Source organism: Lingula anatina, unplaced genomic scaffold (assembly GCF_051362555.1).
Source record: "Lingula anatina isolate TDL-2025a unplaced genomic scaffold, LinAna3.0 unanchor82, whole genome shotgun sequence".
Lineage (NCBI taxonomy): Eukaryota > Metazoa > Brachiopoda > Lingulata > Lingulida > Lingulidae > Lingula > Lingula anatina.
This window is the reverse complement of record NW_028257603.1, coordinates 2333896-2347688: the sequence shown is the minus strand read 5'-3', so window position 1 is coordinate 2347688 and position 13793 is coordinate 2333896. Positions and strand designations below refer to the sequence as shown.

Genomic DNA, 13793 nt, shown 5'->3' with positions numbered 1-13793 from the left:
ACTGTGACACGGTCATGTGACCACAACAAACCGCAATGTTTACAGGAACTAGGCGTGGGGTCCTTTCTTTAGGGGGGAACCATTCACCCGGCCACGGCAAACATTCCAGGTGCGCACTAACGTTTTTAATCGTTTTTGGGGCTTGAAACGCATCTGGTGCCAAGTTGCGCGCCGAAATTGCCCCATCCGCCCCGGGATTTTTGGCGTAATTTTCGCATTTTTTGCCTTTTTCTTTTTTTCTTTTTTGCGCTGGGCCGACAGAGAAGATTGAGTGGGTTCCTTTGCGCAGGGGACATGCGTAGCTTCTCTGTAGAGTGACCCCGAATCACATGACGACTCATGCATACGTCATCGCTGATTTTCCTCAAATCAGCGATTCCAACCAATCACAAACCCAAAATCAGCGATCTGGTCGAAAATCAGCGATGACGTAGGCGAAATCAGCGAATTACGGCCGCAGAAAAGAGGTCACGTGGTACAGGAGTCGTCAAGCACAAGCTATTCAACATGGCGACAAGAGGTAAGTTTTCTCTCGACTCAGCGATTCACCTGCCCGTTGCTCGCTTTAAACGGACTAGATAATTTAAACACCGACACCGATGAAAAGCTCAAGTAGTACCGAGCACGCCGACGTATCAGTCGGCGCAACCAGTTGCACCTTTCCGCTTTTATCGCAATAATTACCTTTTCGCGGGAAAAATCCACGTGGGTGGGTGCTCGACATGACATGTCTGGATTTCTTTGCAGATGAACCGAAAACGCCACTCCCCTCGACCAGATCAAGCGACCCAGTGTTCAGGAGGAGGTCGGATGGAGCACTGACGCTCGGTGAGAGTAACGCCGCGAGGAGGGCTGCTGCTTCTGCAGCCACTGCCTCCCTCACCGCCGCTGCCAAACCACCGGAGAAGGTTGCGGAGGAGGCCAGGTCTGCAGTCATCCAGCTCGGCCTGGATGTCACCGACAAGAAACACCTTCTGGGGCATCACAGGCTGCAGTTTGGAAAATACCGGGGGCAGACCTTCCGGTGGCTGGTCGAGAACTCCCTGGGGTATGCCGCCTACTTGGCAGAGAGTCTGAGCAGGGAGACTCCACACCCCGGCCCGCTGGGTGTGAACAAATACAAGCTCAAGGTAAAATCTTTCCTTTTAAATCTTTTTTGATTGCCTTACTATATGTAATGTGTAAGGTATTGAAAGATTGAAAGTAATGCCCCATGGTGTAAGGTTAGTTGTCTGCACCCCCCCCCCCCCTCCCCATGTCTTTTATAAGTCTTTCATTGGTGTTATACTGGTTTGTGGTGAATAATACTTCAAGTATTCAGTTACTGTGGATACAGACAAACATCATAGTTTAAGTATCTGACATATCTGTCCTCAAGTCACTGATATCTAGTATTGTTAAAGTGGTCTTGTAACACAAACTAGTCGGACTGAAGGTCACCTCCCAGGAAAGGTACAACGCATTGTTTGTATCTTAGCACACACAGTAATATAAATCAGTTGTACTAGTTTCCATTATTGAAAGAGATGATAGTAATTAACATTCATTTCAATTGGACAATGCCTTTATTGTCAGGGTACCTGTCTTAATCACCTTTATTGACTTCACATAGGAGTACCTTGAGCTGTTCCCCCAGGGTCGGGAGGCTATTGCTGCCAAGACCAAGGAGAGGCAGGCAAAACCCACACCACCTGCCAAGCCTGTCCCAGTATCCTCCAGCTCACTTCAGAGCCTCATGGTCGGCAGTCATCTGTCACCAGCAGGGCTCAAAGCTGGAGTGAAGAGACAGCTTGGTCCCCCAGGGCCAACACCCAATCTTAAGAAATCAAGAAGAGGTAAATGACACATGTATTATTACACACATTTTTTTTTTTTTTTTTTCAAATTTAATAGTTGATGTGTGCTTCTGTATCAGTGTATTTATTCCGTTATTCATTTTTTTTTTTTTCCAGCAACGGCGACCCTGCCCAAGTCTGAGGATGTGGAAGTGGTGGACGCCCCCCTTCCTGCCCCAGACAGCACCAACACCGCCGTTGCCAAGAAACCTAAACCCACCACCAGAGGTAAATGTAATTCATGGTAATTTCATTGACGTAAGGACCCTTGTTTTAAGAGTAGCTTTCTAACATCTTTTTACAGTTGTTGCCACTTTTACTTCAGTATATTCTAATTTTGTTCATTTAAAGCGACAGCCGTAGACCCTGAGGAAGTGAGCGACTTGGAACGCCCAGAGCTACCTGTCCCTGCCTCAGCTGGTGCTGGCACCAGTACAGCTGCCGCTCCTGACACCATACCCCAACAGGAGACCAAAAGGCAGAGCTCCCTGCCAGATTCAGGTAAAGACTTTTTGTTTCTTTTCCATGAACAATTTGAGGTCACAGCTGGGATTCAATTTGGAAATTAACCAGTCAATTCAATTTGGAAATTAACCAGTCAATTTTCAGTGAGCAAAAAGTTAACTCCTAGCTGCTGACCTTACATTAAGTGTTTTGTCTGTGACATATCACATACCGCCCCAGCCCTCCTGCCAAGGTGATGATGACAAGAAGAATTCCTTCATGAAAATCTGCACAGCTTAGATTGTGAATTTTAAGATTTTTTATAAAATTAATCGCGCAAAGTGTAATGAAAGAAAATAGTGTAAAACAGAATGTAAAACATTAAGAGTGTTCTATTGTTCTTGTACCTGTTTTCTTTTCACAGTCTTTGGAGGACAGGTGTTGGTGAGTTTGAAATCAAGCTTTCAGAGTTTTATTGTTTTATTTATTATTAATGCACACGTGGCTTATTCACTGACACTTGTAGCATGTGGTGTGTTTTCTTTTTATATGTTTTGGAAGGTGACAGCACAGCAGCAGCAGCAGCACTTTGGTTTTGTTTTCTTTTTCGCTTTTTCGCTTTCCTTTTTTTTTTTTTCTGCATTACTGTGGGTTCCTTACTGTGAGGTGGTTGGTGTTTGTATTGCCTGTAGATTAGCATAAAAGAGCTGAACATGCAATAACTTTTTTTTGTTTGTGGGTGATAAGGTTAAAGATATGAGGATGTATTTAAATGATAACTATTGACCATAAAGTAAACAAAGTCCAAGCAGTGATTAATCTGTTACTTTTAATAACCTCCAATGCAGAAGATACATGATAAGTAAGAATGAGTAATTTTTAAAAGTAATGAGAAAGTATGTCAGCTCTTGTAAAGTGTGATATATGTTCATGATTTTCTTTTATTTCAGGTTTCCCCCTCTATTATTTTGTACTTATTGCTCTTCACTTGTTCCAGTGCCCGTGGATGACACTGATCTGATCCCTCTGTCATGGAAGGCCAGCCTGCCACCACATGAAGCACAGTGGGTTTCCCGTGCCTTGTTTACCACCCGCCGGGGCCAACTGAAGCAAGAGCTGCAGCTGTGGTGGCACCCACCATCACCCAGACTGGTCCACGCCCAGCCCCCTAGAACAGCAGGGCCTTTCTTCACCCACCCCTTCTTCCTCTGGATGCCACGCCGCATGTTCAGGGCTCAGCTGTCTTGCTCTGTGCCATCATGCAAGGGTCGCCAGTTAACATCCTGCGGTTTCTTCAAGACTGTCCGCCGCGTCCTTGACATCGATGGCTACTTTTACATGGGCACTGAGTACCTGGAGTGCGGCGCCTGTCACAAGAAGTATGCGGGTTGGAGTGGGGAAATCCTCCAACAGCTGGACGTGGCGACAAGGGGGAAATTTCCAGCACTGCTCACATACAGGTAATTTCAAAACTTTTCTTTTTTTTTCTTTTTTTAATTTATGGAATTCTTGCATTTAATATCAGTTCATTTGAAAATCTATTTCAGCGGACAAAATAACTCTGTCTTTACATTTATAACTTATTCTGTTCTTGATTCTTTGTTGCAGGTACTCTTGCTCTACCCGGGTAGTTTCTCTCCTGAGAGAGCGATCTCTTGGGAACAGCACTACTCGGCTGAGTAAGCAACTGTGTGAGCAGCACACCAGGGATTGGCTAAGCAGGGTAGCCAATTTCCTCTCAGTTGTAGACAAGTTTGCCAGCTCATCCCTTGTGCAGAGAACAAGTCCTCTTCAGCCGTTACCCTTTGAAAGACTCCCGGGGCCAGCATGGCTACAAACTGTGCTGGTCCGTGACGTGTTGTTGAGGCTTGATGAGATCAAAGCCAAGGTGACCTCCACCTTTGGATCCGTCTTGAAGATGGACTCCACCAAAAAGGTATGTACAGTTTTTGTTCTGATTTGCTCTCTTAAACTTTGTACAGTGAACAGTTTTGAAAACAAAACAACAAAACACACACACAAAAAAAAAAAAAAAAAAAAAAAATTTCTTTAAGAAAATGTATTAAGTGTCATATTTCCCCCCTCCGTTTTTCAGGTAGCCAAAAAGCTGGCAGGAGAGGCTGCAGGCTCAGCTGCCTGGTGCACCAACGTGGGCAATGAACACGGCCAGGTACTGACCTCAGTACTCACTGCTCAGGAGGGAGCTGGCCTGACCAAGATGGCCCAGGGCCTCGTGAGGCGGTACCAGCTCAGTGAACAGCCTCCACCCAAGGTGATGTATGTTGACAGGGACTGCTGCTCCACCTCCGGTCCCTGCAATGTCAAGAAGCTGTTTGCTGGCTGGCCCCATCTGGTGGTGCGACTGGACGTGTGGCACTTCATGCGCAGGTTCGCCTCCTGTGTCACCACGGAAAGCCACCCACTATACGCCGTCTTCATGAAGAAGTTGTCTGCCTGCATTTTTGAGTGGGACGCAGATGATCTGGCAGCACTTCGAGATGCCAAGCTGGGCCAACTACAACTACAGGGCGCTGGCGTCAGCCCAGACAACATCATGCAGCACATCTCGCGCAAGGAGTTAGAGAAACACTGCCGTCGCCGCACCCGCGGTGTAGCTGAAACCACTCGTCTCTTGCAGTCGCTGGTCGACACGCTGGACAGTGATCAGGGGTGCGACGCGCTAGGAGTACCTCTCCTTGATCACGAGAGAGTGCAAGACATGTGGGCCTCTCAACAGCGCCACATACCATGCCTCCAGGACGTCGAAGGGGTCTCTCTGTACACCCAGACTGGAACTCTGAGGAAGGGCGGGAAGGAGCTGAAGGTCTACAGGTGTGCGAGGGGCTCAGTTTCCCTGGAGAGCTTCCATTCTCATATTGTTAGATTCATTCCCGGTAAGCACAACCACACACACCGACAGACTGCTTGGTTACCTGAAAGTAGATTTAAAATCACTTTAGACTGACTTAATTTTGATGCATTGGTACTTGTTAAATTAAACTTAACATTTTTGTTGAAAATTTGTGGTTATTGAACACTTGCAGCTAATTTTCTCCCTTTTTTCTTGTTTTTAACAGGACAAAGTGCCTCTGCCACAAATTTCCAAGCCTACATCCTGGAAGGAATTGTTCGGTGGAACCAGGATCGTGCGCTGGCCGCAATTGACAATGGGGACACCGAACTTCGCTGCTATGATGGACAGCTCGTCCAGGCAGTGAACCATCTGGGAGAACGGGTGCTTGGCAATACCATCGTGCCAAATGCTGTGGTCCCCAGGAAATACACTGGTAATTAAAGTGATTTAGGTTTCGTGTAATTTATAGGAATATAATTAGTTTAGATGTAATTGCAGCCAAGAAATTATTTTTGGAAAAAATAAATAAATAAATAAATAAATAAATACATGAAAAAAAAAATGAGGCCTGCTACTAATAATTCTCTCATTTCTCTCTTTACTTCCAGGTGAGCTTCTAGGGTGCGAGTACCTGCTCGATCAGACGGGAAAGGCCCTAGAACCTGTAAAACTGGACCCAGATGCACCCGAGGAGGAGGTTGTCGAGACAGTGGAGGAAGATGCTGATGATGAGGGGTTCTCTGAAGACTGTGATCCCACAATTGCAGATGCTGACGAGGACCCTGTATTCCACATCCCTCCCAGACCACACACCTCCTCCGTGACAGAGGCAACCAATACCTCTCCACCCAGAGAAGGTAAATTTTTAGATTATTACTATTGTAATTATTATTATTATTTCTTTATTATTATTATTATTTTTCTTTATATGTTAATTCCAGATATGTAGCTATGCAAGTCAGTTGCCCTGTTCTGTTCACACAAGGTTATTTTATTTATTTTTTTTTTTTTTCAGGTGATATTTCTTTTTTCCCCTCCCCCCTCATTATATCGGCATATTTTTTTTTTACTTTCCAGAAGAGGTGCCCCTTGAAGAACCAACACCCAAGGTAGATGAGACTTCAGAGTCAGTGGACAGACATCATATCCCCGGTTATGATGCCGTAACGAAGCTGGCTTCTGTACTCGTCTCCCTACGTACCATCGAGAGGGAGTGCCTCCTAACCGAAGATGTGGAGAAGATAATCCACCACTGGGAGGCGTTGCCAGAAATGGACAAACAACGCCTCCGTTACACTCCACACTTCAAGAGGAGGCACACAAAGGGGCGATTTGCCTCTTCCAAGAACACCATCACTCCTGGGGTGGAGAGTGTCAAGAAGTAAGTTTTTTTTTTTTTTTTTTCAGCTAAGATTGTATTAACACTTATTTTTCAGAAGATATTGGCATGAAATAGACCAAATAATAATAATAATAATAATAATAATACAAGAAAAAATTAAGTTTTTCCTTTGTACTTTCAGGTGCATGCTGGGGACTGGCACCCCTGCGCGTGAGCCTTCCGAATCCAGGGTAGTGGAGGCCGTCATAATGCAACTAATGGAGGCCCATGATGCTCCGTGGAAGGGAGGCAAAAGACAACACCCGTGGGGAGTCATCATGCGGGACTATGAGAGGATCACCAGGCTCCTTTTCAACAACGCCCGTGTGATGGAAAAAACAACCCTCCAGCTCTTCTCCATAAACATGAGGACACTACATACATGGTAATTTCTCAACTGACTCGACTGTCACAGCAACATTGTAAAATGTTAATTCCTCACTTAAATTAGATTCCTGAAAAGTCACCAATTAAACTGATACAATGATATTGCTAGTGCTTTTTTTTTTTTTTTTTTCCAATTTCATTTCAGTTTTTATTTTTTATTTTCTTTCAGATTTAAGAATATTTAAAGATTATTTCCTGATTATTCTTTTTTTTTCTTTTCTTCCATAGGCACAACAGGACTACAGATGAGCAGTACAGGGCCTCCCTTCTACAGGGGATGTCCCTGCCCGCTCCTCCTGCAACAGCAACAACACCGCTGCCTGCTGCCAGGCAGCTGCTACCGCGGCTGCCAGTGCCCTCTGGAACACCGCACCAGTACCACCTGCCTAAAGACACCACAGGCACTGCGGTGCTGAGAAGAGATGGGAAGAAGAAGAAGAAGAAGAAGATGAAGCCAGCCCGCGCAACAGAGACACAGTCCAAACAAGTGGTCGTGGTCCCACAACCTGTTGGATTTTTTCCACCTGGCATTCTGCCGCACCAGTTGGCACCAGCACCCGCCCAGTGGACCACCTTCGCACCCACGGTGATGACCCCAATACCAGGTTTTCCACCCTGGTCCCAACCACTTCCACAGTCAACTACACCAGCTCCGGTTGTGGCTAAGAGGACCAGAAAAACAAACAACTGTAAGAAATGTGGAAAACCACGCAACATCCAGGCGGGTCATAGCGGCTACCGTGGCCATACATACTGCCCTGACAACGCAGAGGGCCTGACGTACTTAGCCTGGAAGGAACGAATGAAGGCCCTCTTAGAACAACAACAACAACAACAACAGTGAGGGCAGTATAAATAAGGACTGTGTCTTCCCAAAATGACATTATTCTCGACAGCTGGAGTGTCATTTTTTATTTAATTATACAAAGACAGCTGGACTGTCATCATATATTTATACACAGACAGCTGGACTGTCATTAATGCAACAAACAATGCAAGGGAAGTGTGCAATAGCTTGGTTAGCTGGCAATTCACTTATTCAAGGATAGCTGGACTATCTCTTATTTATTCAATGCAACTGCAATGCAAAAACAACTGTGCAATAATTTGTTCCAAGATAGCTGGACTATCACCTACTTATTCAATGCAACTGCGATGCAAAAACAACTGTGCAATAATTTGTTCCAAGATAGCTGGACTATCACCTACTTATTCAATGCAACTGCGATGCAATAACAACTGTGCAATAATTTGTTCCAAGATAGCTGGACTATCACCTACTTATTCAATGCAACTGCGATGCAAAAACAACTCTGCAATAATTTGTTCCAAGATAGCTGGACTATCACCTACTTATTCAATGCAACTGCGATGCAAAAACAACTGTGCAATAATTTGTTCCAAGATAGCTGGACTATCACCTACTTATTCAATGCAACTGTGATGCAAAAACAACAAGACAGCTGGACTATCATCTATTTATATATATATATATATATTAAAAAAAAAATCACTGACTTATTTCAATCATTTATGCAACTACAACGCAGAAAAAAACTGCTATCTGCATTGAGGTTCAATAAATTTGATTCATATACAACCTGCATTCTTTGTTTCAATTTGTATATTGATTTTAAAAAAAACAGTAAACTGAAAATAAAACGGAATTTGTACATTTAATTTAATTTTGATGAACAGTACAAGTAAATTGAAAGTAGAATGCAGAGCACGTTTCTGTATTCCCCCCCCTCCCCTTCTTTCCCCACCACGATCTCAACTGTAGCAATCTGTCACAACCAAGGTTATTTACGTTTTTTTAGCATGCAAACGCATTAGGCGACGCTATTCAGCCAAGATCTGGGTCTTAACTCCTACTTAACTCCTAGAGGGCGCAAGTTTGGCCCGTTTTTGGCGATTTGCATTTGCATACACATGCACTTTCGTTATGCACTTTCGTTATAACGCCGGGCACTTTCGTTCTGTATTTTGATGCTGTGTTTTGTTTGCGTTTGTCAATTTGCTACTTTGTAGCACATTTCTCAACTGCAGGAGCAGGAGAAGGGCCTTTTTTGACGATGTTAACGGTCATTTGGCCGTCGGCTACTGTGACACGGTCATGTGACCACAACAAACCGCAATGTTTACAGGAACTAGGCGTGGGGTCCTTTCTTTAGGGGGGAACCATTCACCCGGCCACGGCAAACATTCCAGGTGCGCACTAACGTTTTTAATCGTTTTTGGGGCTTGAAACGCATCTGGTGCCAAGTTGCGCGCCGAAATTGCCCCATCCGCCCCGGGATTTTTGGCGTAATTTTCGCATTTTTTGCCTTTTTCTTTTTTTCTTTTTTGCGCTGGGCCGACAGAGAAGATTGAGTGGGTTCCTTTGCGCAGGGGACATGCGTAGCTTCTCTGTAGAGTGACCCCGAATCACATGACGACTCATGCATACGTCATCGCTGATTTTCCTCAAATCAGCGATTCCAACCAATCACAAACCCAAAATCAGCGATCTGGTCGAAAATCAGCGATGACGTAGGCGAAATCAGCGAATTACGGCCGCAGAAAAGAGGTCACGTGGTACAGGAGTCGTCAAGCACAAGCTATTCAACATGGCGACAAGAGGTAAGTTTTCTCTCGACTCAGCGATTCACCTGCCCGTTGCTCGCTTTAAACGGACTAGATAATTTAAACACCGACACCGATGAAAAGCTCAAGTAGTACCGAGCACGCCGACGTATCAGTCGGCGCAACCAGTTGCACCTTTCCGCTTTTATCGCAATAATTACCTTTTCGCGGGAAAAATCCACGTGGGTGGGTGCTCGACATGACATGTCTGGATTTCTTTGCAGATGAACCGAAAACGCCACTCCCCTCGACCAGATCAAGCGACCCAGTGTTCAGGAGGAGGTCGGATGGAGCACTGACGCTCGGTGAGAGTAACGCCGCGAGGAGGGCTGCTGCTTCTGCAGCCACTGCCTCCCTCACCGCCGCTGCCAAACCACCGGAGAAGGTTGCGGAGGAGGCCAGGTCTGCAGTCATCCAGCTCGGCCTGGATGTCACCGACAAGAAACACCTTCTGGGGCATCACAGGCTGCAGTTTGGAAAATACCGGGGGCAGACCTTCCGGTGGCTGGTCGAGAACTCCCTGGGGTATGCCGCCTACTTGGCAGAGAGTCTGAGCAGGGAGACTCCACACCCCGGCCCGCTGGGTGTGAACAAATACAAGCTCAAGGTAAAATCTTTCCTTTTAAATCTTTTTTGATTGCCTTACTATATGTAATGTGTAAGGTATTGAAAGATTGAAAGTAATGCCCCATGGTGTAAGGTTAGTTGTCTGCACCCCCCCCCCCCCCTCCCCATGTCTTTTATAAGTCTTTCATTGGTGTTATACTGGTTTGTGGTGAATAATACTTCAAGTATTCAGTTACTGTGGATACAGACAAACATCATAGTTTAAGTATCTGACATATCTGTCCTCAAGTCACTGATATCTAGTATTGTTAAAGTGGTCTTGTAACACAAACTAGTCGGACTGAAGGTCACCTCCCAGGAAAGGTACAACGCATTGTTTGTATCTTAGCACACACAGTAATATAAATCAGTTGTACTAGTTTCCATTATTGAAAGAGATGATAGTAATTAACATTCATTTCAATTGGACAATGCCTTTATTGTCAGGGTACCTGTCTTAATCACCTTTATTGACTTCACATAGGAGTACCTTGAGCTGTTCCCCCAGGGTCGGGAGGCTATTGCTGCCAAGACCAAGGAGAGGCAGGCAAAACCCACACCACCTGCCAAGCCTGTCCCAGTATCCTCCAGCTCACTTCAGAGCCTCATGGTCGGCAGTCATCTGTCACCAGCAGGGCTCAAAGCTGGAGTGAAGAGACAGCTTGGTCCCCCAGGGCCAACACCCAATCTTAAGAAATCAAGAAGAGGTAAATGACACATGTATTATTACACACATTTTTTTTTTTTTTTTTTCAAATTTAATAGTTGATGTGTGCTTCTGTATCAGTGTATTTATTCCGTTATTCATTTTTTTTTTTTTCCAGCAACGGCGACCCTGCCCAAGTCTGAGGATGTGGAAGTGGTGGACGCCCCCCTTCCTGCCCCAGACAGCACCAACACCGCCGTTGCCAAGAAACCTAAACCCACCACCAGAGGTAAATGTAATTCATGGTAATTTCATTGACGTAAGGACCCTTGTTTTAAGAGTAGCTTTCTAACATCTTTTTACAGTTGTTGCCACTTTTACTTCAGTATATTCTAATTTTGTTCATTTAAAGCGACAGCCGTAGACCCTGAGGAAGTGAGCGACTTGGAACGCCCAGAGCTACCTGTCCCTGCCTCAGCTGGTGCTGGCACCAGTACAGCTGCCGCTCCTGACACCATACCCCAACAGGAGACCAAAAGGCAGAGCTCCCTGCCAGATTCAGGTAAAGACTTTTTGTTTCTTTTCCATGAACAATTTGAGGTCACAGCTGGGATTCAATTTGGAAATTAACCAGTCAATTCAATTTGGAAATTAACCAGTCAATTTTCAGTGAGCAAAAAGTTAACTCCTAGCTGCTGACCTTACATTAAGTGTTTTGTCTGTGACATATCACATACCGCCCCAGCCCTCCTGCAAGGTGATGATGACAAGAAGAATTCCTTCATGAAAATCTGCACAGCTTAGATTGTGAATTTTAAGATTTTTTATAAAATTAATCGCGCAAAGTGTAATGAAAGAAAATAGTGTAAAACAGAATGTAAAACATTAAGAGTGTTCTATTGTTCTTGTACCTGTTTTCTTTTCACAGTCTTTGGAGGACAGGTGTTGGTGAGTTTGAAATCAAGCTTTCAGAGTTTTATTGTTTTATTTATTATTAATGCACACGTGGCTTATTCACTGACACTTGTAGCATGTGGTGTGTTTTCTTTTTATATGTTTTGGAAGGTGACAGCACAGCAGCAGCAGCAGCACTTTGGTTTTGTTTTCTTTTTCGCTTTTTCGCTTTCCTTTTTTTTTTTTTCTGCATTACTGTGGGTTCCTTACTGTGAGGTGGTTGGTGTTTGTATTGCCTGTAGATTAGCATAAAAGAGCTGAACATGCAATAACTTTTTTTTGTTTGTGGGTGATAAGGTTAAAGATATGAGGATGTATTTAAATGATAAACTATTGACCATAAAGTAAACAAAGTCCAAGCAGTGATTAATCTGTTACTTTTAATAACCTCCAATGCAGAAGATACATGATAAGTAAGAATGAGTAATTTTTAAAAGTAATGAGAAAGTATGTCAGCTCTTGTAAAGTGTGATATATGTTCATGATTTTCTTTTATTTCAGGTTTCCCCCTCTATTATTTTGTACTTATTGCTCTTCACTTGTTCCAGTGCCCGTGGATGACACTGATCTGATCCCTCTGTCATGGAAGGCCAGCCTGCCACCACATGAAGCACAGTGGGTTTCCCGTGCCTTGTTTACCACCCGCCGGGGCCAACTGAAGCAAGAGCTGCAGCTGTGGTGGCACCCACCATCACCCAGACTGGTCCACGCCCAGCCCCCTAGAACAGCAGGGCCTTTCTTCACCCACCCCTTCTTCCTCTGGATGCCACGCCGCATGTTCAGGGCTCAGCTGTCTTGCTCTGTGCCATCATGCAAGGGTCGCCAGTTAACATCCTGCGGTTTCTTCAAGACTGTCCGCCGCGTCCTTGACATCGATGGCTACTTTTACATGGGCACTGAGTACCTGGAGTGCGGCGCCTGTCACAAGAAGTATGCGGGTTGGAGTGGGGAAATCCTCCAACAGCTGGACGTGGCGACAAGGGGGAAATTTCCAGCACTGCTCACATACAGGTAATTTCAAAACTTTTCTTTTTTTTTCTTTTTTTAATTTATGGAATTCTTGCATTTAATATCAGTTCATTTGAAAATCTATTTCAGCGGACAAAATAACTCTGTCTTTACATTTATAACTTATTCTGTTCTTGATTCTTTGTTGCAGGTACTCTTGCTCTACCCGGGTAGTTTCTCTCCTGAGAGAGCGATCTCTTGGGAACAGCACTACTCGGCTGAGTAAGCAACTGTGTGAGCAGCACACCAGGGATTGGCTAAGCAGGGTAGCCAATTTCCTCTCAGTTGTAGACAAGTTTGCCAGCTCATCCTTGTGCAGAGAACAAGTCCTCTTCAGCCGTTACCCTTTGAAAGACTCCCGGGGCCAGCATGGCTACAAACTGTGCTGGTCCGTGACGTGTTGTTGAGGCTTGATGAGATCAAAGCCAAGGTGACCTCCACCTTTGGATCCGTCTTGAAGATGGACTCCACCAAAAAGGTATGTACAGTTTTTGTTCTGATTTGCTCTCTTAAACTTTGTACAGTGAACAGTTTTGAAAACAAAACAACAAAACACACACACAAAAAAAAAAAAAAAAAAAAAAAATTTCTTTAAGAAAATGTATTAAGTGTCATATTTCCCCCCTCCGTTTTTCAGGTAGCCAAAAAGCTGGCAGGAGAGGCTGCAGGCTCAGCTGCCTGGTGCACCAACGTGGGCAATGAACACGGCCAGGTACTGACCTCAGTACTCACTGCTCAGGAGGGAGCTGGCCTGACCAAGATGGCCCACAAAAATGTATCAAATAATGGTATAAGTCATTAATAATGATAAAAAATAATGATGAATATCATAAGTAATAATAATAATTATAATAATAATAATAATAATAATAATAATGCCCCATTAGCAGTGAACAGATGGAGAAGGGAAGTGACAAAACAAGATGTTCATGTTGATCGTATGCAACGTTTAAATCCTAAATGCCAGATAGGTCATTCGGCATCTGCTGACTTTCCAACACATTGAATTGTATATAAGTGGAGTTTGAAGCTTTTATCATCCTGTTTTGTATC

At 44.5% G+C, this 13793-nt stretch overlaps 4 protein-coding genes across 8 annotated transcripts; all 4 read left to right on the top strand.

The window, feature by feature from the left end:
* Positions 1-72: 72 nt before the first annotated feature.
* Positions 73-2981, top strand: LOC147759214 (uncharacterized). 2 transcript variants are annotated; one of them, XM_086998547.1, is made up of 5 exons: positions 73-1130; positions 1613-1835; positions 1953-2063; positions 2187-2336; positions 2704-2981. In XM_086998547.1, exons 1-5 carry the CDS (start codon positions 723-725, stop codon positions 2979-2981), a joined length of 1170 nt encoding a protein of 389 aa, XP_086854673.1. In that variant the 5' UTR covers positions 73-722. The 2 variants fall into 2 exon arrangements, with proteins under 2 accessions (XP_086854673.1, XP_086854674.1); XM_086998548.1 differs by lacking the exon at positions 2704-2981 and having other exon boundaries at positions 76-1130; positions 2187-2420.
* Positions 2565-8488, top strand: LOC147759213 (uncharacterized). 2 transcript variants are annotated; one of them, XM_086998546.1, is made up of 9 exons: positions 2565-2723; positions 3277-3739; positions 3888-4215; positions 4375-5173; positions 5357-5566; positions 5742-5990; positions 6211-6514; positions 6657-6899; positions 7130-8487. In XM_086998546.1, exons 2-9 carry the CDS (start codon positions 3492-3494, stop codon positions 7743-7745), a joined length of 2997 nt encoding a protein of 998 aa, XP_086854672.1. In that variant the 5' UTR covers positions 2565-2723; positions 3277-3491; the 3' UTR covers positions 7746-8487. The 2 variants fall into 2 exon arrangements, with proteins under 2 accessions (XP_086854672.1, XP_086854671.1); XM_086998545.1 differs by lacking the exon at positions 2565-2723 and having other exon boundaries at positions 3192-3739; positions 7130-8488.
* A 587-nt stretch (positions 8489-9075) lies between these two features.
* On the top strand, positions 9076-13045 carry LOC147759212 (uncharacterized). 3 transcript variants are annotated; one of them, XM_086998552.1, is made up of 7 exons: positions 9079-10133; positions 10617-10839; positions 10957-11067; positions 11191-11340; positions 11707-11726; positions 12281-12743; positions 12892-13045. In XM_086998552.1, the coding sequence occupies exons 1-6, from the start codon at positions 9726-9728 to the stop codon at positions 12302-12304; spliced, it is 936 nt and encodes a 311-aa protein (XP_086854678.1). In that variant the 5' UTR covers positions 9079-9725; the 3' UTR covers positions 12305-12743; positions 12892-13045. The 3 variants fall into 3 exon arrangements, with proteins under 3 accessions (XP_086854675.1, XP_086854676.1, XP_086854678.1); XM_086998549.1 differs by lacking the exons at positions 12281-12743; positions 12892-13045 and having other exon boundaries at positions 9076-10133; positions 11707-12049; XM_086998550.1 differs by lacking the exons at positions 11707-11726; positions 12281-12743; positions 12892-13045 and having other exon boundaries at positions 9078-10133; positions 11191-11523.
* On the top strand, positions 12496-13542 carry LOC147759211 (uncharacterized). Its single transcript, XM_086998573.1, has 3 exons — positions 12496-12743; positions 13026-13218; positions 13378-13542. Exons 1-3 carry the CDS (start codon positions 12496-12498, stop codon positions 13540-13542), a joined length of 606 nt encoding a protein of 201 aa, XP_086854699.1.
* The last annotated feature ends 251 nt before the right edge of the window (positions 13543-13793 follow it).

Coding starts and splice junctions, on each gene's coding strand:
- LOC147759214 (XM_086998547.1), top strand. CDS start 723: ATGACATGTCTGGATTTCTTTGCAGATGAACCGAAAACGCCACTCCCC. Junction 2,064..2,186: donor ACCTAAACCCACCACCAGAG/GTAAATGTAATT, acceptor GTTCATTTAAAG/CGACAGCCGTAGACCCTGAG. Junction 2,337..2,703: donor GAGCTCCCTGCCAGATTCAG/GTAAAGACTTTT, acceptor TTCTTTTCACAG/TCTTTGGAGGACAGGTGTTG.
- LOC147759211 (XM_086998573.1), top strand. CDS start 12,496: ATGCCACGCCGCATGTTCAGGGCTCAGCTGTCTTGCTCTGTGCCATCA. Junction 12,744..13,025: donor CCAGCACTGCTCACATACAG/GTAATTTCAAAA, acceptor ATTTCCTCTCAG/TTGTAGACAAGTTTGCCAGC. Junction 13,219..13,377: donor AGATGGACTCCACCAAAAAG/GTATGTACAGTT, acceptor TCCGTTTTTCAG/GTAGCCAAAAAGCTGGCAGG.
- LOC147759213 (XM_086998545.1), top strand. CDS start 3,204: ATGTTCATGATTTTCTTTTATTTCAGGTTTCCCCCTCTATTATTTTGT. Junction 5,174..5,356: donor TATTGTTAGATTCATTCCCG/GTAAGCACAACC, acceptor TGTTTTTAACAG/GACAAAGTGCCTCTGCCACA. Junction 5,567..5,741: donor GGTCCCCAGGAAATACACTG/GTAATTAAAGTG, acceptor CTTTACTTCCAG/GTGAGCTTCTAGGGTGCGAG.
- LOC147759212 (XM_086998549.1), top strand. CDS start 9,726: ATGACATGTCTGGATTTCTTTGCAGATGAACCGAAAACGCCACTCCCC. Junction 10,134..10,616: donor TGAACAAATACAAGCTCAAG/GTAAAATCTTTC, acceptor GACTTCACATAG/GAGTACCTTGAGCTGTTCCC. Junction 11,068..11,190: donor ACCTAAACCCACCACCAGAG/GTAAATGTAATT, acceptor GTTCATTTAAAG/CGACAGCCGTAGACCCTGAG.